We start from the raw sequence: 27,204 nt of genomic DNA, 5'->3' as shown, positions 1-27,204 counted from the left end.
CCGAGGGAAACAGCTGAGAAGTGACCTGGTGAGTTCTCTAGGAGTGAAAAAGTGTGAGGGTTTGGGATGACATGGTAAAGATGTTTGTGTGCAGACCAATCCTGGACTGAGAAGACAGCTCCCATGCAGAGACACCACTGGGTTCCTTCAGCGACTGAAGGCAACTCCAGTTAACTGCTGAACTCACCATGGTGTCCAGCAGTTGCTGAAAAAGCAGTGAGCACTTCGCAGCACCTGCCCCTCAGGCTGGGAGATTTTGGCTGCCTGGACAGTCACTGGAGAGAAATGTGTCTGTGAATGAAAATAGGGTGCTTGTGGGAGACTTGTAAGTAAGGCCATAAGTGAAAATGTAGGACAGAATTAGAGATCTGTGCTTTTTGTATCACTGAGGTCCTACTTTTATCACCAACCAAGGAAGGGAAGCAGGCCCCACAAAAGAGCATACCCAGGTGGTTGTATTGGGTACATCCTAGCAAAGCTGCACAAAGACTAGTTCCTGCCAGTGCAGCCAGGCATCTAAGAGACATCAGGTATTGGGCAGTGTTTTATTGCACATGATATTTATACAGAGATATACAGAGGTGCCTTTCTGTCAGAATGGCAGCCATATTTACCATCAGGTGCCGCCATCAGGAGCAAGATCACTTCCTGACAAACTGAGGCAATGGGGGTGGCACTTTGATGTCTTGACCTCTTTCCAGTTTCTTCTCACAGTCAACTAGATAATTGACCCCATCAATGACAATCTGGACTAGCTCCACCTACGAGAAGAAGAAAATAATAGTAGTAGAAGCTTTAGCTATTGTTAGTAGAGGAAGGGAAAATTGGCTTGTAGTACAATGACAGCAGGTAAAGCTATAAGTAAGGATGGTCATGGCATAGAGATCACACACCCTGTGGCACAGGGAGTATGGGTCATGCTGGTCCAGTGGAAACTCATAGTAATTCCCTTCTCCTGTTGGCCCTAACTTTGAACTGCCAGCAACAGAAGTTTTAAAATTGGCACCTGACGTTATTTCCACCAAATTCTGCTTCTGCTCATATTCCTATAGGAAAAAAGCAAAGTAATGGAAATCCTTATATAAAATGTTTAGTCATGAGTTGAGAGACCTATTTCAAATGTGACCACCATGAGGGTGCAGGATCCTTCCCAGATGTTTGCTGAGAAGTAATGCCTGGCACAGGCAGGGATGCCTGTCCATTGTGTTCCCTGCACGCAGTGTATGGCAACAAAGAAACCAAAACAGCAGTGCTGTGAGTGCTCAGCATCATCAGACAGTTTTCACTGAATCAGCAAGTGCCCTTGCTGTGTCTTCCTGGGTTCCAGGCTGGTAGTGCCTCTGTGAGCACAGAGTCAGACTGAAACTAACTGGGATGGTGGTGCAAGGAGAGGAAGAGAGAGGCTCCTTTCCCTGATTCACGCTGGCCCTGAGTGCTGCTGGAGGCATGGGGTAGGAGTCCTTCATGTGGCAGGGACTGGGAAGATGGCAGGAATATCTGTTTGGCCACAGACATTTAGACTACCTGAGACAGCTCGTCAAACCAGGGTCTCGTACTTCTCCACAGGCATGTCTCAGGACCATATGTTCCCCTGCACATGACCATGAACCCTGCTGTGATGATTTGTCAGCTGTGCGGAGAGATGTCCTACTTGTTCTGCCAAGCATGCTGGCTCTCCCAAGGCAGTTTTGCCAAGCCCAGGACCTACATCTCTGAAGCAGAGGCACTCATCCTAAACTCATGCTGGCTCTGCATCATCCATCAGTCCTTTGTTTTCAGCTCTAGATTTACATTGACAGGGGTGGGATTAGCTCAAGGCCCAGAGCAGTGCCAAAATTGGCAGTTCTATATGGCAGGGTGTAGTGGTGTCTTTGTTACCCTTTTCAGAAGTTCTGAAAAATACAAGGTGCCTTGTCCCCAGCAGACTTTCTCCACAGGGGGTGACATGCAAGGACCACAGGCCCTGTGGTATAGTTAGCTAGCAAACTATAGCACTGATTTTTCTTAATCTTCATGAAATGGTTCATTAGCAACCTTTAATGACTGACTTGTTAAAACCAAATGTGAAGACCTAATCCCATTGTCTCTTTATTGTGACAGTCACTGATTTTCAAGGGATTTGTTTTTATTATAAAGCATTTCAGTGGTTTAGCAGTTTATTTTATTGTCTTTTACAGACCAGCTGTGTTGGGAAATCAGAGGTCTGAATTCGCAGCCTGCAGGAGAAAGGAAATTTCATATCAAGTTTGCATTGACCAATAATTGAAACAAAGCAAAAACCCAAACAATTTTATCTTGCATCTTTGGGAACATAATTCAGTTCTGCAAACACATTTAACACATAATGGAATTTATTTTATTATGTATTGAAAAAAAAAAAAGTCTTATAATAAAACATTTCTATCCCCTTGAGTTTGTCTTGTCTTATTTAGATTTCAAAATCTTCAAGGTAGGGATTGTATCTTATCTATTGACTTAAACTTTTGAATCCTTGCTGTACGAGGCATCACTGACTTCAGTAGTAATCTTCATATAAACAAAAATTTATAGGTTTAGGCCATCTGTCAGTAGAACTCCTGTTAGTTAATCATGCCATATAATCCTTTTGTATTATTAGTGTTATTTTAGTATAAAGCACACATGATGTTTCAGGTATTAATAAATGTCTTTGTCACATACTGTTTTTGCAAATTAATGTAGCTTAATAGTTTTTCACTCTTATTTATTTCAGTCTAAATCCAAAGGTACGTAGCTGCCTACATGAAATCCCAATGTTCAAAATTTCCAAACCTCTGTCCAAATGACCCTTGTCCGTGACAGCATTCAAGGGCATGTCTGAATAAGACAGAAGACCCGACTTGGCTCTGTCTCAGTGGCAGAAAACCCAAGGTGAGCAAGGGAAGCCAGCTGGCTGTCTGGGAACCAGTTTGAATCTAGTTGTAACCCAGGTGCGTTATTGCAGTGTTATATTCATGTTATGAAAACCTACCCAGAATCAGGCTGAACACAGGTGTTGGGCTGCATCTTTATCTAAGATGCTAAAGCTGTTCTCTTCTGGACAAACACACCTTGACACCGTGCTTTTCTTTGCAATGGAGTTTTAACTTGCAGCAAAGCCCCCAAGGTAATTAAAATTTTGCTGCTGGGCAAGCAGGCAGCCCTTCAAGTCCTGATGTGTACAAGCAGGTTGGCATCTGAGCCCGAATCGTGTGTTGCATTGCTAGTGGAGAAAAAGGGTCCTCAAGACGTCAGTCCCACCAGGACCTGCCCAACTGATCATAGCTGAGAGGTTACAGCACACCTCTGACAGGGTGAAAGACATGTTTGACAGAAGGTTTGAACCTGTGTTTCTTACCTAACTATCAGAGTGCTCAAATCACCGGACTTTACCTTTCAAGGTAAATTTTTGTCTTGGTTTTTCTCAATGTTGCCAAGGGTGAGCACAGCTGAGGAAAGTGAAGATGTAGTGGTGCCACAGGACTTACAGCCTGTGACCTGGAATAAGGGTTTGGCTCAGGCAGGGCTAGTGGAAGGAGGCTGCAACTCTTTGAAACAGCTGTTTCTCCCCCATCCTCCAGTAGATCTGCCCTTAGGAGCTGTTCTCCTTTATAAAATACTTAAATGTGAAACTAGAATGAGGTCTGGGACTTGAGTCTCCCAGGAGAGCAGGAGCACCACCAGGCTGTACGATTGTTTCCACTCCCTGGCACAACAAATACTCATTCAAATTGAAATAGCTTCAAAACAAATGTCTGAGACGAACCCATCTTATCATAGCCTACAGTCCAACAAGGAGGGCTCAGATCTGACACTTAAGTCTTTGCCCTGATTTAAACCTAGCTCTCCCGGATTCTCTGCTCAGTGCCACATATGACACTTGAAGATGGCACCAACTCCTCCTCCTCAGTTATTTTGGGGTGAAAGGACTTGTCTTGTCCTGCTGTGTAACTGTGGAGAAAGTGCACAACTGAATACTAAAATGAACACACCTTAAACCAGTCTTGCTTTCAGTGCCTGACTCCCTGGGTGGGTTAGGACTTGATCTCAGTTTATTTCCCCAAGAATTTGCAGTGGATGCAGCAGGTACCACCCAATGTGTAGTGGCTAGCTCAGTGCCCGCTGTACAACTTACAAACATGTCTTGAGTCCAGCACTGCAGAGGCCGCTGGACACCAATTTTATAGCTGGGCACTCCAGCAGGCAGGCAGGTCCGAGAGTTTGCGCTGAGATGCTGAGAAACATCATCCTGAGGGATGTCTGTTACCAAAACCAAATCATTCCAGCCCCTGCGTGCTCTCCACGGAGATACTCAGCATGTAGTGAGAGCAAGTCACATTTGTGGAACTTGCTCTGGGTTGGGTTTTTTTCATTGCTGTGACAGGAATATTTGTCAAGCATGTTAATAATTTTTCTTTGAGTAAGCACTTCTATTGGACCAAATTCATCAGGAGTGAAAGCTGCCATGGCTACACTGAGGTCAGCAGAGGAAAACCAACCAGAGGGAAAGTGACTCATATCAGTACGGATCTGAGCTGAAAAGCAAGGGGGGAAAGAAAAAACAGGTTACCTCTGAGCGACCCATGCGGTCCAGGTTGGAGATATCATAAACATCTGCTACAGCTGCTGTGTCCACTCCACCAGTGCCACGCTTTTGCAGACGCAGGTTGTCCAGGATTTTTTGAAACCTGGGATCCTATCAGAAGAAACAGGCTTGAGCTTATTGCCTTTTACGCTGCGTATTTGCTGGATTGTTGCAATGATATCATCCATGACCTAATAACATCTCCAGAAAGACAGGCAGAGTCGGATAGTTTTCTCAGTCCTTGGATTACACCCTGTCTTGGTGGCTGTCTGCTGAGTAGATTAATTTCCATAACAAATACGATAATTTGCAGAATAAAAGTGTGCTCAATTAGTCATACATTATCCCTGGGACCTTGTTACACATCATGCTAATGTGCAGTCTCTGTAAACTGTCATTTTTCACTTGTTCTTTTATAAATCAGAAGAGCTGACTGATGTCACTGGCCTTTTAAATTACCTTGCTTAGTTTGGGCAGCTTAACATGGACTCCAGCACGTAAACCAGTTCCGAGGTTGGAAGGACAGGTCAGAACATACCCAAGACGCTCGTTCCACATGAACTCCCAGCCCCGTTCCTTAATTAATCTTTCCACCTATGATGGGAAAAAAAAAAAAAAAGGCAAAAAGAAAAGGGCAGCATACAAATGTCTAATTTTAAGATGTCTGCTTATAGCTGAGATTCTTTTCACCATGTTTCTGTGGAGTTGCATAAATTTACACCTGAGTAGAGTCTGGTTTGCGTCTGATGCAGATGTTTGCACTCATCAGGCACCAAGATCTCCAGTGCATTTTACAAGGATTTCTTCATTTTCTCACAACCACTAGCTTTCAGACTCTTTATCACACAGCTCCCTGTCATGGTGGTATAGCTTTAGCCCAGGAAGCCATACCTTCACATAAGAAATAAGGCTTTTGTCATGCATTTCTAACCTTGGTATTTTTGGAGCAAGGTTGCAACACACAAGGCCAAAGAACTCAAACACTATGAAGCAAACAAAAGGAGCTGAAGCTGAGTTCTGTGTAGTTTTCAAGGTGATGCTCTGACTCTCGAGGGAGGACACTTGACTTCTAAATGCTTAGTATTAACAGCCATACTTCCATTATAAGGAGACAACATAGCTTGTATATAATGCTTTTCATTAGTAGACCTCTGACCAGATTAGAAAGGAGAGTAAAATAATTATCTGCAGAAAAATCACAAGGGTCTATTGACCTTTGAACAGGCTGATAGTCTGTTCACTCATCTACACTTCCTGGACTTCTGTAATCCAAATACAATTTCAATTCAGTTATCTTCTCCTTCAGAGGAGAATTGGATACATAAACCAGCTCATGCTCATAAGACCTCTGCAAATACAGGTGAATACTTTTGTTCTGCAGATGGCTACAGATTAAAGGACTCTCCTAACATCATATCTATACTGTGTGAGGACACCAGAATTGATAGTGGGAAACTAGACCTGGTTTCCTGACACAGACACCTGCTCTGGTCGCAGTTTCTGAAGCTGCCTGGCCACTTCCCATAGCTCCACCTCTGTTGAATGTGAGCTAAGCACAGTAGCAGAGGCAAATCTGGGAACAGCACCCACCAGCCGTGCACTGGTCAGTCTCACGGGTATGCCCTGGACCTAACAGGTCCCAGTTAACCACCACAATGCCAAAGAAGCATCCATTAGGTGCTTTTGTTCTCCGTGTTCCCAAACCTACTACATACTCCAACTTCCCTATGGATGTCCTGAACTTCCTCTGCTTCCACAACCAAGAGGTTGTAGCTCCCTGCTGTCCCTGCTTGGCCTTGCTTTCTTTTGGCTGAGGGCTGTGCAGTGATTTGGAAGCAGTGCACAGCTGTGTTAGCTTGCTGGGGATTTTCTTGGAGAGGGGTGTCTCTAGAGAGTCAGAGAAGCTGTTTTGCCAAGGTGACATGAACGAAACAAGAGGTCCAAGGCTGGCCCAATATGCATTTCCATACCCAGGAAGAAAAGCAGTGTGATGAAGAGAAATGCTGTTCCTCCAGCAGTGCAGGTGAAGTAAGTGTGCCAAGGACCCCAATGAGGACAAATACTTCTTTTATGCAGCCTGAATATTCTCACAGTCTTGAAGACAATTTCAAACCCATTTCAGTCTTCCATAGCTTAACCTGTAGGCTTCCCTGTACTATGGCAGTCCGTCCAGGAATGATGTGGAAATAGTAGTGGATAATACTTTTTGGCCACATCATCAGTTCCACTGCATGTAGTTATATTGCTTGTGGGACACAGTAAAGTCCTCTTTCCCTGATAAAGCAGCTCTTTCTGTGCCCGAGCAGTACACAGGGCTGCACTGGACCCAGAGCTGATTTGAGCCATGGATTGTCTAGATGAAACTGTTTTAATCCACACACTGTCTCATGAAAGCTTTTTTATCTTTGTGAATAGCTAGACCACAATAAAATCCTGGCACCCTGGCTATCATTCTTAGTAGTTCCATCACAAAACCACGTATCTCCCTGAAAGCGGAAGTGAGCCAAGGGGTCCTAAGCTCTGAATCCTGTGCACAACCTCAGCAGCATCCACTCTGCTCAGGAATGAGAACCAGGAGGCTGGGCCAAATAAAGTCTTCATTTAAGCAAATCAAGCAATCCAAATCAAATGCTTGAGTTATGAATTCCCACAGCCCACAGGCACAAACTGGCAAAAAGGGATATTTTTTCAGCCAGCCTGTGCTTAAGATTTGAATGGAAAAGCCACAAAGATATTTTATTTATTTTCCCCTGCAACTCAGCTAGCAATTTGCCCATGTTTCCTTCTTTAACTGCATTAGTGTGGGTTGCTATGTGGACTGGTGTTACTTATTTTGTTGCTCCTGGAGATGTCACCTCAGTCAGAACCGCAGTAAGCAGTTCTGACAACAGCCCAACAATAAACAAGCAGAAGTAATAAACTCATTGAGATACTACCTCTTTTAAACCACGGCAAAATCTTTCAAACACCCGTTTCATGTTGCCACCCTTCTCCATGGAGATCACCCTGGTGTGGTCCTCTTCATTAATCCAGATGAGAAATGTCTTCTCATTGTTATGCCTGGTTGAGAGGGGAAAAAAAATAGTATATTTAAAAAGAGAAGCCCTGAAAAATAGTTCTCCCTATCCTTATTTTTTTCACAGTCTTTCAGGGCTGAGGAGCGGTTAAGCATGGTGAAATAACATTGTTCTGTGGAGTTGGAGATTTGAGCTGCTTTCACAGTTGGTTCCCCCATGCCAATGGCATTATAGGGGTTTCTCAGGCACAGCAAGGAGAGCAGATTTTCTGATCACATCATGCACCGTGGTACTGAGTGAGGAAAAATATGTTGTCCTCTCGCATGAGCTGGGAGTTGCAGCAAAGGGAGAGGCCAAGCTCTGCATCCTCTGTCATCAGGGATGTTTTTATTGTTCTTAGAAAACTGTGTAGCTAGGAAAAAACATTTACATGTTGGCTGGGGGCCAAGCAATATGTCCTTACTTAATTGTATTCCTCCCTAAATCAAATCCCAGTGCTCTCTGTATTGCTTGGTATCACTGGATTGCCACATCAGTCAAGTTACATGTCCGAGGGCAGCAGCTGCATGTTGCTTCTGGACAGCACGTTAGTGATGCTGCCTTGTCAGTCAAGGTGAAAATGGCTGAAGATACCCCCGCTTACCTCAAACAGATGTGACTCAGTTTTTTAAGTGCTGGGTCAAACCTGAGTTCACTTTTCCTGGCTTTTTCTTCACTTTCTTTTCTACTACAGTCTTTCTACAGCATGTGGAAGGTGATTGATGGGATCAGACACATTTGTACAAACCGTGGAATATTACCAGGTTTGAAACCCATGAAATTTGAAAGTTCAGGTTCACTGAGATCCTGAGTTTCAGCTGGTCTTTTACTGTGCATAAGAGGTTTTTTTGCACTTGGTGTTTGCCAAAGCAACTCTGAGATTGTGTAAACATCCTGTGCCCTGACATTATGGTCACCTGAGGTCCAGTTACCTCATCTCCTGTCAGGTACAAATGTTCAGGGGAGGGTTTTCCAACGAGTCTGAGATTGGCCTGACTCAGCTCCCCCCTTAATTGACTATGTCTCCTGATTGCTTTAAGGAACACAGAGGGAGGCCATGGTGAGTGCATTTAAACTGTGCTATTGCCACAGTGAGGTCAGTGGGAATAGGTCCTGAAGCCCATAACAAGGACAGGATCACAATCATTATAAGCAAAATAATTTCCAGAACATGTGCTCTTTTTGATTAATTTTTTTTTTTTTTTCAAGAGAAAGACGGGTTTTCTGAATGTGGCTTACTGAAATACTTTCCAATCATACTAATCTTTTTCCAGTCTGCCTGATATTTCACATGTAAAACAAGGAAAAAAAAAAAAAAAAAAAAAAGAAGTCTGTTTTTTTCAGCAGATCCCTGGATAGTAATTATATTGATGGTATTTCTTCTGCTTTTTTATAGAGAAAATGAATGGGATGCCTCAGCTTTACCCTTTTCCTCTTCCTCATATTTAGATGGGGACCAGGGCACTAATCTGAAGCTTGTTGAAATAAAAAAATCCTCACACATTTACAGCAGGTCATCAGGTTTCAGGGGTGATCAGGTTTCACAGTGCCTGCTCCCTGTCAGAAATCAAGTTTAGCTCATTGCAGTAATATTGGCTGTGCTTCTGAACAAGAGCCAGTATTGTCAGACACTGCTTGGAGAACCGTTGGGGTTTTTTCCACATAAATTCCCATCCTCTCTGATCATGGGCCTGCCTAGGGCAAGAAAACAGGCTAGGTGATTCCTCAGAATCCTTTTTAGCCTTTTTTTTTTTTCAGAATTAAAGCATCTCGTAACACCTAGAAGCATAGCAGGATAGATGCAGATGATATGCACTGCACAGCTGCCCCCATCCTCTGCTAGTGGGTGATCTCAGAGCTATTACCCCTGTCTTTCCACAAAAAATACCGTATTTAGGCACACGATACGTCAAGTGTGTTGTGAAAGTAGAAACAGACCTAGAACAAATTAGGAAATTCAATTTCTGTATCTCCTTTTTGACCAGTTTGTTTGGAAAGAAAGGCTTATTTTCAGCTCTGGGAATTAAAATAACATTCTGTCACTTGACAGTGAGGAGGGGGACAGGAATTTGCAGTGTGGTGTCCTGCAGCTGTATGGCCAGTGGTTCCTAGCAGACAGCACGGCTACAATCTGCTGTTAGAGCTGCTTTTGTAACCTCAGCTCTTCTGACCGCAAGGTGACTCATGGGCTCTTTCCCCCATCAAATTTTTATCTAGAAAGAGAAAAAAGGGAGATAAAAACCCAAAGAAGGAGCCATGCCTATGATTCTGTGTAGTGTGTATGATGTCCCATTCTGCCGTTCGTTACTGGATTTTGTTTTGTATTCTTTTGTTTGTTTAAATTAAGCAAGAAAACTTTTTTTTTTTTTTTTTTTAATCAAATTGAACATGCTGTGAGTATGGGGACAGAGTGACTGCAAGGTTAGGACAAGCAAGGAGACTTGTAACATAATCTTTAAAACATGACACAAGCTTCTGCATGTCACACAACATACCAGATTCCTCTAGCATCTGGCCAGTCACGTGCCATCCCAGCACATGTTAACAAAGGGGACACTGGCTTATCAAAGAGAAAATGATCCTGGACAGAGAAATGGGGCAAAAAGGAGAGAGGAAGAGAGAGAGAAACAAAACAAAATTCAGGTTATTCAAGGAAGCAGCATAATGTTGTCTAATGTTGTCTAATACACTTTATGTGAAGGCAATCAATGTCCAAGTAAATCAAAGTTTGTGAATCTGGTTCCTTCTGAGAACTAAAAGCATTTTACCCAGGTGATTTTCTTGAGTCTTTCAGATTCTCATTGACATTGGTAATATGTCCATGTTTTGCCAAAAATATTTTTCAGTAGGTAGGAATGGGAGGTGGGGACCTAATGCCACATACACACACCAAAGGGTACTCTGGAAGGACCTGACTGTTCGTACCAGAGACGTTTTCTGCATACAAATGTATTTCAGGGTAGGAGAAGGCAATGAGTTCTTAAAGATTAAAAGAAGGAAAAAAAAAAAAAAACAAAACCAAAGAGCTAGTTCCGAAAGATATTTCTCCAGTACAAAGATTCAGCAATTTATTCTGAGCATGAAGTCAAGGTAGGAATTAAATCAGTGCTAAGCTTGACCTTTTGGAATCACAGACTCATTCGTTCCTTAACAGAGATGCTATTTCTGATTTAATAAGTGTAGCATTTGCTGTGCCACTGACTTGCCTCATTCCAGATCATTTAGATTTTTTTTTTTAACTGAGCTGTTTTTTTCACAAAGCAAATAAATATTTGATTTTCATGTGTGTGTTGAAAAATTATTAATTCTTAATTCCTCAAACACTGCCATATCAAATGCAGGGGGGGTGGGGGTGGAGTGGGGGGGTGTTTGTAGGATTTAATTAAGAACAGTAAAGCAAGCTATCCAGAATAAATATGACATGGTAGACAAGTTGTTATGCTTTACTTCTTTTTTTCCCTTAGTGGAGAATTTTAGGTTTTCGTCTTTCAATACCCCGTGATGGATATGATGCAGCCAGAACCCCAACCATGCAGAAAGAGTAGGTATAGAGCTCTCTTTGCTCTTCACAGGGACACAACATTTCCTTCCGCAGCTTCCTTCACTTGACACTTTTGCTTGAAAGAAAAATTCCCCTTTTGCAAGAAAACAGCTGAACACTATTAGTTTTTCTTATGTGCATATGGCCCAAATCTGCAAAGTACCAAATGCCTTCTGTACTGAATGCCATTCAGCTAGCACTGATTTGATCTTAACAAGATCAAATGGTGCTTATTAAAGGCTGGTGGGAAGCCTCATACCATAAAGGTTCAAGGTCCTAAAGTACTGGGGGAGATAAGCAAAGGTATGAATTAAAGATGGAACCTGAGGTTACAACATTCGATGCCCTGATTTCTATAAATTCCATTACCACAAAACCAAACAAAACAAGGTAAGGTGCTGAATCAGTGAAGCCTATTCCACTTCCCAAAGGATTTAGCCTTAAACTATGAAGGAACTATATTTTCTGCACTCCTATTTCTACCTCTTCTTTCTGAGGAGCTCTCACTTGCTGAAAAAAGGCAATGAAATAAAACCTACAATAGGTCATCAACTTCTTGTCAATAAACATATTACCAAGGACATTCAATTTAAAAAGTTACTGACCTTACATAAATTCTTAACTCCTGGTTAATCCAGCCTGAGACACCTAGTTCCAGGGTTAAAAATAGTTATGTTACTTCATCAGCTCCCTTTTGGTTGATGTTATGGATTAATGTGCCATGAATATAGCTAACAGGGTACAGCCATTCTTTTGGATATTTAAAATGCACATTCAAGGTTTGTTTGACATGTCACATGCTGTGACAAAATCTGTGATGGAAATCCTTGTGTTTCCATCCGTGTGACAATGCAAACTGTCATTATGGACAGTTGATGATCCTTCAAGTCCTTAAACACAGCTACAGGACTAAGAAAAGGTCACCTGGGTGCAGCAGGCTACAGCCGTTCTGGGGAAATTAAAATTAGTGTAGTTTTGATGTGAAGAAATTACAGACAAAGCCTCCCACGCTGAGTCTAGAATACAGATAATATGTAATGCTTATCTCCGTGTAACATTTTTAGTTAAAAATGGTTATCAATATAGAAAATAATCAATTTTTGCTCAAGGAAACGACGAAGAAAATGTCCTGAATTGTCCTGAATTTTCCTCGTTATTTGTCCTAAGAGGTGTCAGCAGCCATGTATCTTTGCTTTGGCACAGATCTTGCTGTCTGGAATATAGCTCCGTGTTTTGGACGAGCACAGTTATGTACATAGCCAAAATATAGAACCTGGATGATTTGCCATCACATTAAAAATATCAACAGGCCATTAACTACTGGGTTAATGATGTGTTTATCCTCCTTAGGTGCACAGGAAAGCATGTACCCCAAATAAAGATAAAGATTAACAAGAGTAAATGAAGGTGGTGTCAGCACTGGAGCTATACTTACATCAATAAGCTGCTGCTGATCCCTCTCAGACATACTGGTCAAGCTGTAGTACTTCCCAGAGAGGTCTCCTTTCAGCCCAGAGAGCGCGGTGACCACAACGTTCTCCACCTCTCTCCGCTCTGCCCTGGTGCAGGCAGGAGGAAGGCTGAGGCCACGGATGCTGCGGCCAGTCCGCACCCGTGATGAGAGGACATAGCGCTCATCAAACTGACCATGGGTGATCTGAAGGAAGGGTGATTTATTAGTTCACATATATCCCCCTGTCTTGTAGCCCACCACTAAAAAACCTAAATCCCATTGTACAAAAAAAGGGTCATCTTTCTGCCCAGGTATGACAACCTCTCTGTGAGATCATAAATACTCAGGATACAAAGAGCGTCCCAGAGTTTCAGACACCAGGAGGATTTATAGGAACAACAGGTTTCTTTGACTGAATGAATGTGTCAGAGTAACCTGCTAGTCCTTCGCAGTCCCAGAATTTGAAGGAATCTGCATGGCTTTTGGAAACACAGATATAGGCAGAGGAAGGGAGACAGGTAAGGAAAATCCTTCAAAACAAGAAAGCCCCAGAAGATGCTAAACCACAGTGTAGCTGAACTATGAAGGAAATATTAAGCAGCAGGTAAGGTTTGATCATGTGTATGTGGGTGTGTTGGAGTCAGCTGTTGCTTTCATTCCAACCCTTAGACACATGGTTGTCTGTAAGCTCATGAACAGACTCACTGTGCCAAGTAAGACCGTGGCCCAAATGCTTAGAATAGCTGGGACTGATCCCCCTGCTAGGAACAAGGCAGGGATGCAGCTGTCTTGCTGTTACAGCCATGAGTGGCATCCCACTTTCCTTAACCATAAAACTGGTGTCTTTGGAGTTGTATCAGGAAAAAGTACTACTGCATACAATATCATCGCTGTAAGAAGCAGCCCTGAGCCTTTATTGACTCGTTATTTTATTTCAATCCTACCTTGGATGCATCCAGGTCTGTGTGATGCTTCATTGTCCGTGGATCATAGCCATTATGTCTCACTTTAATGACAGGATCAAAAATCTCAGCAAACACCTATGGAGTCAAAAGAATCTAGAAGGAGTCTGTATTTTTACAGAAACACTTAATTCCCCAGCTTCAGTCACAGTAGAAGTTCCCTGGTGCAGGCTCCTGGGTGACAGACATAAAGGGAGCTTTGCAGATGCAGCCAGGGTAAATATGGAGGGAAGGGGTACTTTGACTCAGACAGTGCTCTGTAGCAGTTGCTTGTCTTCACAACAGAAAGAAGGTGCAATTGCACCTTACTTAAGTTACAAGCTTACTCCAGTTACCCAAACAGGTACTGGATGTGGTAGCAACTAGGTTAGGTTTCAGGATGTGTTACTAACCAGAACACACACTCGGAGTCCCCCAGCAGCTTGCCTCTTGGTTTTAGATAATGCCCTATGTCTTCACTGCCATGGGCTACTAGTCCTTGTTAGGGCCACTTGGCTCAGGTGTGTCAACACCAATCACAACCACACCTTCATGCAGATGAGGAGCAGTGGCAGTGGCAGATCTAAATGGGTAGACCGAACCACAGGAGTTGATAGTCCAGGATGCCAGATGTCTCAGTCCATCTTCAGCAGCCCAGTGTTTGGGATACTGTTAGGAGACTGTATAATAATAGATACCATTGTAGGTATACTGAAGGAAGCAGACCACAGAGGTCAATAAAAATAAGGATTTTCCTCTCTTTCCTCTCTTTTCCTCTTCTTCTTATTCCAGAGTTAAATAAGCCTGTCCACCCTGATGCTGTTTGTCTTCAGTTTTCATCGTGATCCCTGTGCTGGGTTTGAGTGAGTGGTGAGGTTTTTGGTAGCAGGGGAGCGGGCTAAAGCAGTGGCCCCTGCGAGAAGTTTCTCAAAGTTCCCCCAGCTCCAACCTGGACCTGCCTCTGGCCAAGGCCGAGCCACATAATGATGGTGGCTGCACCTCTGTGATAATGTATTTAAGAAGGGAAACCTTGAGGGAGGAGTTGGAGTTGCAAGGAAGAATTTCAAGGAGGGCACCTTTGCAAACACTGAGGTCAGTTGAAGAAAAGGAGGAGGAGAAGGAGATCCTTCTGCAGCCCATGGTGAGAGGGCAGGGTTGCCCCCCTGCCACCCATGGAGGTCACCGGTGGAGCAGTTGCTGACCTGCAGCCTATGGAGGAGCCCACGCCAGAGCAGGTGGCTGCACCTGAAGAAGGTTGGGACTCTGTAGGAAGAAGCCCTCGCTGTTGTAGTTCAGTGCTGGAAGGACCGCAACATGTGGGAGAGATCCATGCTGGAGCAGCTCAGTATAGGCTGTGACCAGTGGGAAGGACTCATGTTGGACAAAGTTCATGGAGGACTGTCTCCTGTGACAGGGACCCCACACTAGAGCAGGGTAAGAGTGTGAGGAGTTCCCCCACCTTGGAGGGAGGAGTGGTGGGACTGACCACAACTACCTTTCCCTGCCCCCTGTGCTGCTGTTGTGGGAGGAGGTAGAGAAATTGGGAAAAAACGAGCCCGGGGAAGAGGGAGGGGTGGGGGAGAAGGTGTTTTTAAAATGTGGTAATGCTTCTCACTGTTCCACTGTGTCTGTTAAGTGTTGTTCTTGTTAGTGTCTGTTCTTGTTAGTGTCTGAATTAAAGTGATCTTCTTTTTCTTCCCCTAATGAATCTGTCTTTTGCCCATGATCATAGTGGTTGAATCATGCCTCCCTGTTCTTATCTTGATTCCCGAGGCTTTTGCTTTATTTTCTCCTTCCCATTCCTGAGGGAGAAGGGCTGAGTGAGTAGCTGTGTGGTGCTCAGTTCCCTCTGAGCTCAAACCACAACCATCCCAAAGCTGTGGCTTAATGATGCCTGGCACTTCACAGAAGACATTTTTGTTTCACTTCTGCCTCTTGCTATTCCACAATGTGATTTCCACATTACCTTTATTTTGTGTGTCTTAGGTTTGCATAGGTTTACCATAAACTAAGTTTAGTCGTAGAAAGAAGGGTGGTTGCTGGAGTCAGGTAGCAGCTGCTCCCAAGCAGGTATGTTTTATTAACTTCATTTGCAGCAGAGAAGACATCTGTACTGACACCTTATATTCATGCATTTCCTAATGTAGAAGAGTAGGGAAAACACCATCTTTATGCACATGGCCTGCCACTTATGTACTCTGTGGGATAAAATTTATCTTAGGAGTGCATACCCTGCTGGGAATCTGTCTTCATCTAACAAGTTCTTGTGAACCATACCACGAAAACTGAACCAAATACAACAGTATTGTGGAAATGTCTTACCTCATAGGACTCTTCATCACCTGCGACCATCCCCACAGTTTTAATGAAAGGGTGGCCAGGATTGTCAACCCCAGTTTGGATGCACTGGTCCAGGGTGTAGCCATTGGGAGTCATCTTGTCCCTTAGCCGAGAGTAAATGGCCGGCGTGAGGCACTCAGCCATGCAGTTGTTATGTTTGCGGAGATCAGGATAGTCTGCGCTGAAGAGAACAATCATCCCAACCAATTAATGTGGCACCTCTGAAGAGTGATCCTTGTAGTTTATGAAGCTATTAAAGGGATCATGAGATACAGAGTAGACAGCATGGTTTAAAAGTATAATTAGTTCTTGCTTCATACTTTGCACTGAATTTTGGGAAGGAAGATTTGTCACTGAAAGTATCCCACATTGCACACCGGTGGGCCACCACACCAACAGGTAATTGCAGCTTTCTGCTACTTGGGGCCACCAGGAAAATGAGTCCAAACAAGATCTGAAAGTGTACTAAGCCCCATTAAATCTCTGCTGAGACACTCTTATTCAGAAAGGAAAGAGCTCTAACATTGTTTTGTTAGTAGGGAGGGAATTAAGTTTAGCTGAACAAGTTCTCTGTAATTCAGAGCCCAGGTGTTCTCACAGCTTTGTGGACATCAGTGGGACTGTCTGATCTATGTCAGCTCGCTCTTTTACAATATCTGGGTCTGCTTCAATAGCATCAATATTTATAGAAAGCTGCATGGTGTACTAAACCAGGGAAAATAAAGATGTTGTGCTATAACATGTAGTTTTTGCAACTGAGTCAGACCACAGCTACCTCGTGCTAGTAATGATTTGCTTTATGCACAACTCTGTTATTCCTATAAGAATGTATTTTAACTAGGATAGTATTCACTACTTAAAAAAAAAAAAAAAAAAAGGTCTGTCAGAGCCTGATGCCCTTTGTTTTTCACAAGTATGACCAGCAAAATTATTCTATAGAGATGGAGATCTGTAATTAGTTTCTAATCATCACTCACCCATTTTGTAACAAATTAGGAGCATTTCAGTCACAGCAGTTACATGGGAAATTTCTTTACTGCTTGCATAATAAAAATATTTTCACATTGCCTAATGGTGCAGTCCATACAATCAGCTAGCCCAATAGGTAGAGCTGCAAAACGTTCAATAGCTGATGAGATAAAATAAGGACTAATGTAGTGTGCTGCCTAAAGTTTGAAATATTTCTTAGGCTCGTCATTGTTCGGCAATTTTTCTTTGAGTGCTGATACTATCTCACATTCCTCCTTTCTGGTCTTGAAGGCCATTGTTGGTGCTACCTAAAACTGGGGTTATTAATAAAGGGTGCTCGTTTTCGGGTTACATGGCCTATGGACAGACACAGAGATGGCGTGGCCACTGAGGACTCTGCAGCTTTGTAGGGATCTTCTTCCTCTACAGAGTTAAACGTTGCATCCAGCCTGGTTAACAGGGTGACTCAGCTGACTGCCTAACCCCAAGTCCTTACCTTGGAGGGAAGAGTTTCCGTTTTTCATGAACAGCAGCCTTCACATTTTGGTGGTTGAGGAGGTACCCGGTGGTTAACACCCCTGTGCCTGCGGCTGCAAAGAGTGCAGTGGTTGCACGGCCAGCCAGGAGACGACAGAAGGTGCTAGCCATTCCTCTTGGAGGATATGATGTCTGGAAGAGAAGACAGCCCAATGTTAAACCATAAATCCTCATGCAGTGCAAATGACAAGCAAACTCTCACCTTAAATGGTAGCCCTGTAAGGAAGAAATTTGTTTTTATTATTGATTTGCACTTATATAGTGTGTTCAGGAAAATGGTTAGTAGTTGTATGTATTATTCCTATACATGTATTTTTTGTGTTTAATTCTACTGAGATTATATCTGGAGTACAGGAGATATCTAAGTCTAGCAAAGAAAATGGCATGTTCTATGAAAGCCTGAAGAAGAGGATGCATATTTTTTCTCCCAAGAATGAGAATTTGACTAGTATTGCCAGTGCCCGTGAGTTCCTCCAGAAGATATAACTTGTATTTAAATAAAGGACACAAATTCCAATTTGTGTCCTTGACAGAAGCTAATTCTTAAAACTGGACTCTGGTAAATCATCTTTGGGAAGTAGGCTTGAAGATTTACGAGAAAACATGACCTTTCCCCCAGGATATGCTGCTTCAGTTGTTTTTTTTAAGTTTTAAAAAAAGTGTTTGTTTATGAAATTTCTTCACCATTCTTTCAGAGGTTAAACTAAACACTTCGAAGCATTTGGTTTTATTTTCAGCCAGCAAAGTATTCTAATTTCCAGTAATTTTCATGTAGGTCTGGGTTAGTTCGCCCCAAACCCTGTACTTCTTCACCTTTTCCACTCCTGTCTAAAGACAAATGCAATGTTGCATCTATGTCTTCTCACTTGGTAAAACGATCTCATCTGCTTGCATGGTTTCCTGTTTCAAAGCTCTATCTTCTTTGTACTTTAGTCACATATGTGAGATGGTGTGTTTCAAGTTTGAGAGTAATTTGTTTCATGTCCTGTATCTTGTTTAAACAATTTTATACTTGAACTTTGATAATTCTGTTTCCTTTATGCCTTTGAAATGCAATACACTTTTATCTAATTTTCCTTCTAGAGAAAAGTGCTGATAGATTGACAGAAATTTCAATATTTTTTTTTACTGAAAGAATTTATCTCAAACAGAAATAGGGAGAGACCACACAGTGAGGGCATTTTTTTTCTCCATCAGGAATAAGTTGCAATTTCCTCTGTTATTCCAAGTCCTCAATAATTAGCTGCACAGCACAAGAATATAATGAAATATGTGCTGACACCCAGATGGGACAGGAGGCAGATCATCAAGCATAGCCTTATCATCTCTGCGAGTGTCTCTCCTCCATCTCGGAATTCATTTATGTGAGAGTTACAGGACAGGCTCTCATGACTGCAATGGGTTTTCTCCCTCCCAAAATGCAGTGGGAGATTGTTTGACTGTAAATCAAAATCAGTTAGATGGTTTGTGATGGAGGTTTTTGTGCTGCTTTCTTTTGTGTGTTTTTAGCAGATGGTTCTTGCGCCTTTTCACAGGATAGCATCCCCATCCTACACTCTGGAAATATTTGCTTATGACTAATCTGCATAGAACTATTATTGTTATACCTAAGTGTCTGAGAAACAATACATGTATTTTCACAGCAGTTCTATGTATTTATAATTCTGTTTCACATGTGTCATCTTTACTGCAAGGAATTGACTGCCAGTCAAAATCCTGTCCTGAAAACTAGAAGCCATATCAAAATCCCCTTGATGACATTATGACTTCATGACCCCAGGCACTCATCAGCATCTCCACCAGACTCAGATTTTTGGGAGCTTATAAATCCTGTGTCATTTTAAGGGACAAATCTGGTCTGTACATCTGATTAAATTAGAGGAATTGTGTGCAGTTTGTATTTAGAAAGAAGTGTGAGGCACAACAATTATAATGCTTCAGAAATAACCAGAGCAGCGCATCTATTGACTACGGCGCGTACCACAGCCTAACAGGTAAAGCTATAGCCTCAGACAGGTCATTATATTTAGCCATGTCACATATTTCCTGGCAAGCCTGCACTGTGTTGTTTACTGTTTTCACATAACTTCCATCCCTTGTATTAATGCAATGTGATGGCAAAGTCCTATCCTTTTTAACATCAGCTATTGACTGGCTGCGTATTTTTCTACCTTCAAGCCTTTTCCAATGATCAAGGATGCACAACAGATTGAAGCAACATACCAGCCAGAAAGTTACACTCTGGATCAGCAAAATATTGTGGTCTGGGACTGGAAGGTAAGCACAGTGTGCTCTTTGCTAGGCACTTGACATTAATTTGTTCTGGAGGAGCCGAGAAGTACACAGGAGCTCTGCGAGGGTGAGGAATGCTAGAAGCTGCTCTCTGTGATTTCCTTGGGAGACAAACTGTGCTTGCTGAAGCTGTTAAAAGCTAAAGGTTGTTTAGCTGCTGATTCAGTGCTTCTCGCATCCTTTGCCTTGCCCTTGCAACAGCCATTGGATAAAAGAGTGCCTGATCCTGAGAGCAGCTGAGCAGAGCAAGCCTTCTGCAGAATGCGGTGTGCAAACAGTACCCTGGGTGGCTGTGGGTAGCTTGGCATCCTTGACTTTCAGGCTGAACTACACTGTGTGCCTGAGTATAAGGTTGTAACAGAAATCAAAGCCTGTGAACAGAAAGATAAATAAACCACCCAGAAAAAGAAATGGATGAACCCGGGGGGAATGGAACCAGTTTGAAAAGGCAAAGGCTTCCTTGGTAACTCAGACGGTGAAGGCTTTGTGCCATGGCTGATCTGGGAAATACAGGGATGCTTTACCTTACTTAGTCTATTGAATGAGTATGAGTACCCCCTCCTCACTCTTATTTATGCCTGTCTTTCACTAGATGTGCAATGCCAGGCTTTAATCCCTAAAGCAGACCCTCTCAGTATGGACAGTTTCATGGTCTCATTCTCCCTTGTTCAGGCAGCATCAGCAGTTTTCTCACCCTTTCAGGGTCTGATACATTAAATGAGTCTGTACCTTTGGGACAGAATGATTGGCTTTGGACACGGGATCAAAGGCAGATTTTGTGCTCATAAAATTGTTTTCCTTTTTGAGTTTTAATGAAAACCCACAATGCAAGTATTTTTCTTGTTGACAAATTTATCTTCCATTGTGGCTGCGTGCCTTACCCCCAAGACATTCTTGCATTGTTGGATCACAGAAAAGGTTTCCCTTACCCCAAAGCAGGCTCTACTTTACCTGACAGATGCTTCTCAAAGAGCTCTTGAAAGCCTCCAACACTGGAGATGCCACAGCCTGCGTAGGTTAACTACCTAAAAAAAAATAAAAAAATAAATCAGAGTAAGACAGACGGTTTTTGTTTTTTAAAAAACTAATGTTTAACTACACATCTCTTCTTACAATTGAAGCCCAGCACTCCTTGTTCTAATATTTTCATCCCCAAATTTTGCAGTTCTGTAAGCAGAAGTTCAGTTTCTGTCTTTACCGGTAAGTTCCTCAGCTTTTTAAACCCAGTCACTCCTGCAGAAAAGGTGACTCTGCTGAGAAGGTGACCTGACAAGCATCAATCATAGCATCACGTGGCTGCTGCCTGCAGGAACTGGGAGACGACAGCTGGCCTGATCTTCTGCTCCTTAGGTAGGACCTTCTGACTGCAGCGTGGCATTGCCATCGCAGGGACCATCATTTGTGACTGTCAAATGCAAAGGGTCTAGGGGAACATGAAAGTTAGAATGTCTTATGAGAAGAAAAACATCATCTGGACTGCTGTGGAATGGTGACTGTAATTCTTTTTATCAATATGGTTTAACTCCTAATTCAGTAAATGCCTCTTGCCACAAGTGTGGGCTATAATTCTGAACATACATGCACATAGTACTGGAGCACAAACCGAGTCCATGTTACCCCTTGCACAGGTAGTCAGTCCACATACAATCAAAATAGCACAAATAGACTTGCACAAAAACCTGGTGCACAAGTTCAGCAAACAGTTTTTACATAATGAAGGTGCATAATGAATAAGACACTTTATATGACAGGAAACAAGACCATTTAGTTTTGGTTTTCTTTTTTTTTTCCTCTCTAAAATTAGCATGATTTCTAAGTAATGCGTGGCTTCAAAACAAGCTCTTCAAAAAGATCAATTTTGTAAGAGTCTGAATGGAATGGTCTCAACCTAAAAAAAATTCTCATCAAAGCTACTTGTCAAATCTGACCTCAAATCATTAACAGATTCAGCTGGTTTTTTTCCCCCACAGAAAATGTCAACCTGTCCTAACAATAAGTTTGCACCATCACCACCTCTGTGGATTCAGAGAAACGTAATTATCCCAGCTAAAGGTATCGTTAAAGGCATAATGTTTTTCTAAGAACACTGTACCAGAAATACCATGCTGTGATTCAGTTTTATTACAGACTATCATTAGGCCTCCACTGTAAGGATTTAACTTTCTTCATGGAAATTTAACCACTGCTCAGCCTAAAAAATGAAAGTGCATACTTTTCTTTTGTAAGAGTTTCCTAAGGGTCTTCTCTTGTGCTCATGATGATAGAAATCCATTTTGTCATAGATGCCTATGGTGCTACAGCAGCACCGCTAGGAAGGGGAGAGAATAAGTTTTCAAGATCAGAAGAACTTTTGTGATTATCAGTTTTAACCCTTGAGAAGGAATTGAGCACTTGCCTGAGCTGATCAGGTATGCTGGAAGGAAAACACCTGCACTAGGAAAGCATTGTCTTGCATTCAGAACTATGAAGAGAGAGTATGGTCTGGAGATGATAAAGAAGTTCCAAGGGTTAATGAGCCCAGGTTAAAAAAAAAAATCAAAAAACCCTCTTATTTCTGGCCCACATTTGTTTGTCTTCAGTTTTAATCCCTGGACTTTGTTACTACTTTTACTGGTTTGTTGTAGAAATTTCTACTCATTATGCATTCCACAAGTAGCTACTTAATAATTAGCTCTGTTTTACATCTCTCCATCAGTTTTCTATCATATTTTCAGATTTATTAATAACTTTTTGGCTTTATGCTGAGCTCTTTCCATTTTGTTTCATCCTCAACACCTTCCTGATACCAGAACTGTCTTTTCATCCCAGTAATGGTCACACCAGCTCCCCAGCATGGAAGCAGCAGAGCTTATCTCTGCTAAATAGCTTATGCATTCAGAGTTCATGTCAGCCCCTTGGGACTGCAGCGGTTCACTAGAAGTGCATGCCGTGGTCACTGGCTGCCAAGTGCTGGCACCTTTTGGGAGTCACACAGTTCCCTGAACTGTGGGTAGGGAGTGATGACTGCAGTCCTCAGCATGGCCTGGGCATCTTCCTGACCGCAGCAGTCAGGAAATATATCTGATATTAACACAGATACACTTCCGAGTAAGATTATGTGATGGGGTTGTCTGCAATAGCAGGAACCTGGTTAACTTAAGTCTCTATCAGTCCCATAATTTTTTTTTTACTATTATCTTTCCCTTTAAACTGGAATGCTTCCTAATAAGCAGAGAAGTTTTCTCCTCTGTTGTGGGATTCTGTATGTACTGATAAAATATTCTTAAATAGTTCCCAATTATAATTTATGGTTTTCTTTTTTCTTTTTTTTTTCTTTTTTCTTTTTTTCCCCACTGCTAAGTGGCTTGTAACTGCACCAACTTTGAGGACTTTTCAAGTTCTTTCAATGCACTACAAGCTATGTGTGAATCTGGACTTCAGCAACACATAAGGCAGAATTAGCTGCATCTAAACCTGCACTGAATTTTAGTTCTATGAACATGTCTTCTTCAGTTGTCCAAGCGAGGTCTAATTTCTGTGGTGTTGAACACAACACTTTTTTCAACATATAAACCTTAATAACTTTATTTTATAGATTTCACCAAGATTCTTGGGATCTGTGGCATGTGTCACTCAAACAATACTCTGATAGTAGTAATACAGCTTTTCCAAAATGTAACAGATAGGCACATTAAGAGTCAGACAGCTTCTTCATTACTTATTTGATGATGTAGGGATTTTGACATATTGTGTAAGAAATATTCATAGATGTGATCTAAACTGTACTGTTTTGGGGTAAGTCTGTAATGAAGCTGGAGTACCGTGTACATTCTGTATGCAGATCAACAGACGCCGGCACATCAGGAGACACAGCAGCCCAAAGGGACTAAACGAGAACTGGTATTTTGCAGTGGGGAAATATAAAATGGAGTGCTATCTCACATCCACAGACTAGGACAGCCCTGACCTTGTTGCAGTCTGATGGAAAGAAGAGCAGGCAGGGAATATCAGGGAGAGAAGAGCATGAGCTTCTCAAATCTTTTAGCAGATGGCAGAAACACAAAAACAGGACCTCATGAGCACTGCAGTGACAGACTGTGCTGTAACTGGGACTGTGCACCTACTCCTGCTGCACATGGCATCACTGTTGTGAGTGACAAGGTTGCTGGCTCTCATGGAACGGTCCTATTCAAGTGATGTATCTCCTGCCTTTCCTTACCACAGTCAGAGCTGATTTGCTCTACTGTCACCCAGCACTTACAACACGTCTGTCTTCCTCTCCTTTGCAGGTAGCGTGGTCTTCAGCAGTGACCACAACTGGGTATCCTTTCACTGGTGAAGTTGGAGGGTAAGATATACATGTTTCAACTGGTATCAAGCATCAGGTGGATTTTCTACAAGTAAAGTGACAGGGAAGGTTTTGTTTGTTTTTTTTTTTTTATTAGTCAGGTGTGCCGCAAGGCACTTTAAAGATTCCCGGTATTTCAAATCTAACAGCTTTACAAGATGCTCGGACAATTTACCTTGCATATTTTCGCCTTATTATGTCATTCTGCTCATACTTTGGATACTGGCTTTGCCTCATGATAACTAGTTAAGATGTAATTTTTGTGCCTCCAGGATTACATTTTGGGCCAAGGCCAGGGCATGGAACATGGCTCAGTAGCTCTGAGAGAGGAATTTGTCACTGTCAACAAGTCCTTTAAACTTTTATTTCCAAGGTCGTTGTACTTGTACTATCGCTTGGAGAAAGCAAAAATCAGGGCACGAAGAAACACAGAGCAGTTGGCTCAGAAACAGCTGTTGTGTATCTTCCATGCACCAGGTTCCCTCCTACAGTGAACAGTCTTGATTAATTCCTTACAAGTCATCTTGTGGATCAATGTCTGCAGTGGTTAATTGTGAAGGGAATAAATGCAACACTGACTTAAATTAACAGCCACTAAGATGTACAGCATGTAGAAGTGTCTTCAAAATCAAGGTTTCTTTATTCCCATCCTCTCACCACATTGGCACCATAAAGGGTAAAAAAATTCAAAGTCAAATTGGTGTTGCCTTTCCTAAAGTGGTATTCCCATACATCATGATGACTTGTGGGCAGTGAATCAGCAAAATGTGTCTGAAAGGTCATGATCTTAGAGGTCATAGCCTTTCTCTCTCTGCTTTCCCCCCGAAGACATGCTCAGCTACCTGTAACCAGGACATTAATATCCTGCCTGGAGTGTATTTGGGTTTTAATATATGTATCACCTACCATGTCCAGAAGACGGAGATAAAATCCAGCAGCAAGATTTAGCCGAAGTCTCTAGTGCAAATTTGATGCTTGTTGAGAAACAGACCAAAGGATTGCAAGTATCGTTTAAGGTGAAGGGGCTGCTTGGAACTACAGTTTGAAGCCCAGGATGGAAACAATTGGAGAATGCCTATGTCAGGGCTTTAAACCACTTTCCCCTCTTACAGTCGATATACCTAGATTAAAGCCTCTGTTTAAGGTGAAAGTGCTCTCCAGAAGAAATATGGCATTTGTACAGCAGGTTCCTCACTAATACCAAAAAGCTCCTTCTTTTAAATCAAGAAAACTCTGACATAGCTGCTTTGGCTAGAGGCTTCAGAGAGTCTCCAGGACATTTGATTCACAGCTACCACCATGCTCGGACTGCCTCAGCCGTGTCCCATTGCACATGGAGATCCTGGGATCTGCACATCAGTGGAGCTGCTGCATCCCTCTCTGGGAACTTCAGAGGAGAGTGAATCATCAGAAATGCACAAACCACTTCTTTATTCTTTAAGGGACTTGTGAACTTCACTACTACTTTAACTATTAAAAAAAAAAAAAAAGGTTTTGCAAATAATTCTTCACTTTCCTGAACTTCTTTTAAAGAGGAAGTTGTCAGCTCCATTCTTCTCTTAATGTATTTGAAAACAGTTATTGGTCATCCTATATTTCACACTAGGCAGCACATGTGCTTTTAGCCAAGGAGCGAAGGAAGGTACAAGGGTTACAGTGACATTTCTAGAAATAGAACTGGATTAAATATTTGAACCATGCCTTGGGTGGTATTAATTGCCACACCATGTGATCCTGAGTGACATTTAGAGGTATGGCAGAGTGATAGCTAAAATTCACACAGGCTCATAATGACAGATAACGTATACGCACGTCTTAAACTGTTAAGCTGTTTAGCTAACGGTATCACTGCAGTGAGCTGAACTTTCACGTGGTGGAGGGAGAAGGAGGCAGGTCTTTTATATTTGAGAAGTAAGTCCTTTGAGTCATCTTTAGCTTGAGTTAAAGGCTACAGATGCCAGTGGAAAGTTTTCTCTGCCCGTCTATGGAAGTTGCTGGCACCTTAGAAATATCTGCAATAAATGTCACAAGTGACTACATGCATGAGAGACCATTTTTAGATGCCCAGAAAACAGTTTTACCTTGCTCTTGGTTTGCTGTATCATCTACAGGTTCAGAAGATAAGATGTAAATTAAAAAGTTAATTCTCATAAAGCAATATTGGTGGTGTTTTTCAATTTCTTACAGCTGACCCTCAGCAAGACTCAAACCTTTTTGACTAGTTCGGCTTTAAGATACAGTCTCCAGAGTGCAGAAACAATGCCAGTGCAGATATCATTCTAACTGTGCCTTAATCACAGCATGGAGTATCTCCATGAAAAATCAATTAAATTTCACTTTCTTTCTCCTTGTAATGCCAGAGGTCAGTGAATGGTTATAAAAAACTAATAATCTGGAAAAAAATACCAAAACTATGCAACTATGGATAGATTCATGTAGAGAAGACATGGAAGGTCTTCTTCAAAACAGAAGTCACACACATCAGTGATTCTTCATAGATCAGACAACTACCCCTTAGTAACTATCCCTTAGTACCAACATGATTTTTGATTTCTATCAGCTGAAGGTCTGGCAACTCAGACCTGACCAGGTGAGACTCAGAAGCTCAGATTCTACTACTGAAGCCCAACCATGGTGTGGGGAGTGCTTGCCCTTCTGAATCAGTCTGACACTATTTTACAGCATAAAACCCTCATCTCCACAGTGCAGAGAGCTACTACTACCAAAATCCAAAAAACCCCTTATTGAATTAGAGATGTTATCTCTGAACTTGTTACACATCTGTAAAGGGACTTATTTTTCCCTTACTTAAACTGTTACTTAAGGGTCAGCATTTGAAGCAGCTGCATAGCGGGCTGACACATTTTTTTCCTGCACCAGGTAGTTATGCAAATCAATAAATTATAACCAAATTACACCATATCCTGTGGTGCTTTGAATTCATTTTAAATAATGCTTATATCGGAAATGCCAGAATCTGAGGCTAGAAAAGCAATACAGGTAGTTAAACTGACCTTGAGGCTGAAGGTAGAGACGTCCTGCTGCCTGCAAGGAGCCCAGAGTGTAAAGGGAATAACACGTCGGTGTGCTGACAGGAGCCCAGGTAATATGAGAGGGTGAAAAGGGTGTGAGGGAAACGAAAATAATTGCTGCAGTGGCCAATCCT

The 27,204-nt window shown here is 42.2% G+C and overlaps 1 protein-coding gene across 1 annotated transcript; it reads right to left on the bottom strand.

Moving 5' to 3' along the window:
• Positions 1–531: 531 nt before the first annotated feature.
• CKMT2 (creatine kinase, mitochondrial 2) lies at positions 532–27,204 on the bottom strand. The gene is made up of 11 exons (XM_074932920.1): positions 27,053–27,204; positions 20,663–20,736; positions 17,379–17,551; positions 15,896–16,094; positions 13,577–13,672; positions 12,615–12,836; positions 10,134–10,219; positions 7,519–7,642; positions 5,042–5,176; positions 4,568–4,693; positions 532–761 (listed from the first exon to the last, which is right to left on the bottom strand). Exons 3-11 carry the CDS (start codon positions 17,528–17,530, stop codon positions 642–644), a joined length of 1,260 nt encoding a protein of 419 aa, XP_074789021.1. The 5' UTR covers positions 17,531–17,551; positions 20,663–20,736; positions 27,053–27,204; the 3' UTR covers positions 532–641.

Source organism: Athene noctua, chromosome Z (assembly GCF_965140245.1).
Source record: "Athene noctua chromosome Z, bAthNoc1.hap1.1, whole genome shotgun sequence".
Taxonomy (NCBI): domain Eukaryota; kingdom Metazoa; phylum Chordata; class Aves; order Strigiformes; family Strigidae; genus Athene; species Athene noctua.
This window is presented reverse-complemented; position numbering and strand designations above follow the sequence as displayed.

Coding starts and splice junctions, on each gene's coding strand:
- CKMT2 (XM_074932920.1), bottom strand. CDS start 17,530: ATGGCTAGCACCTTCTGTCGTCTCCTGGCTGGCCGTGCAACCACTGCA. Junction 13,673..15,895: donor GTGATGAAGAGTCCTATGAG/GTAAGACATTTC, acceptor TTGACTCCATAG/GTGTTTGCTGAGATTTTTGA. Junction 7,643..10,133: donor CCAGATGCTAGAGGAATCTG/GTATGTTGTGTG, acceptor CCTCTCAACCAG/GCATAACAATGAGAAGACAT.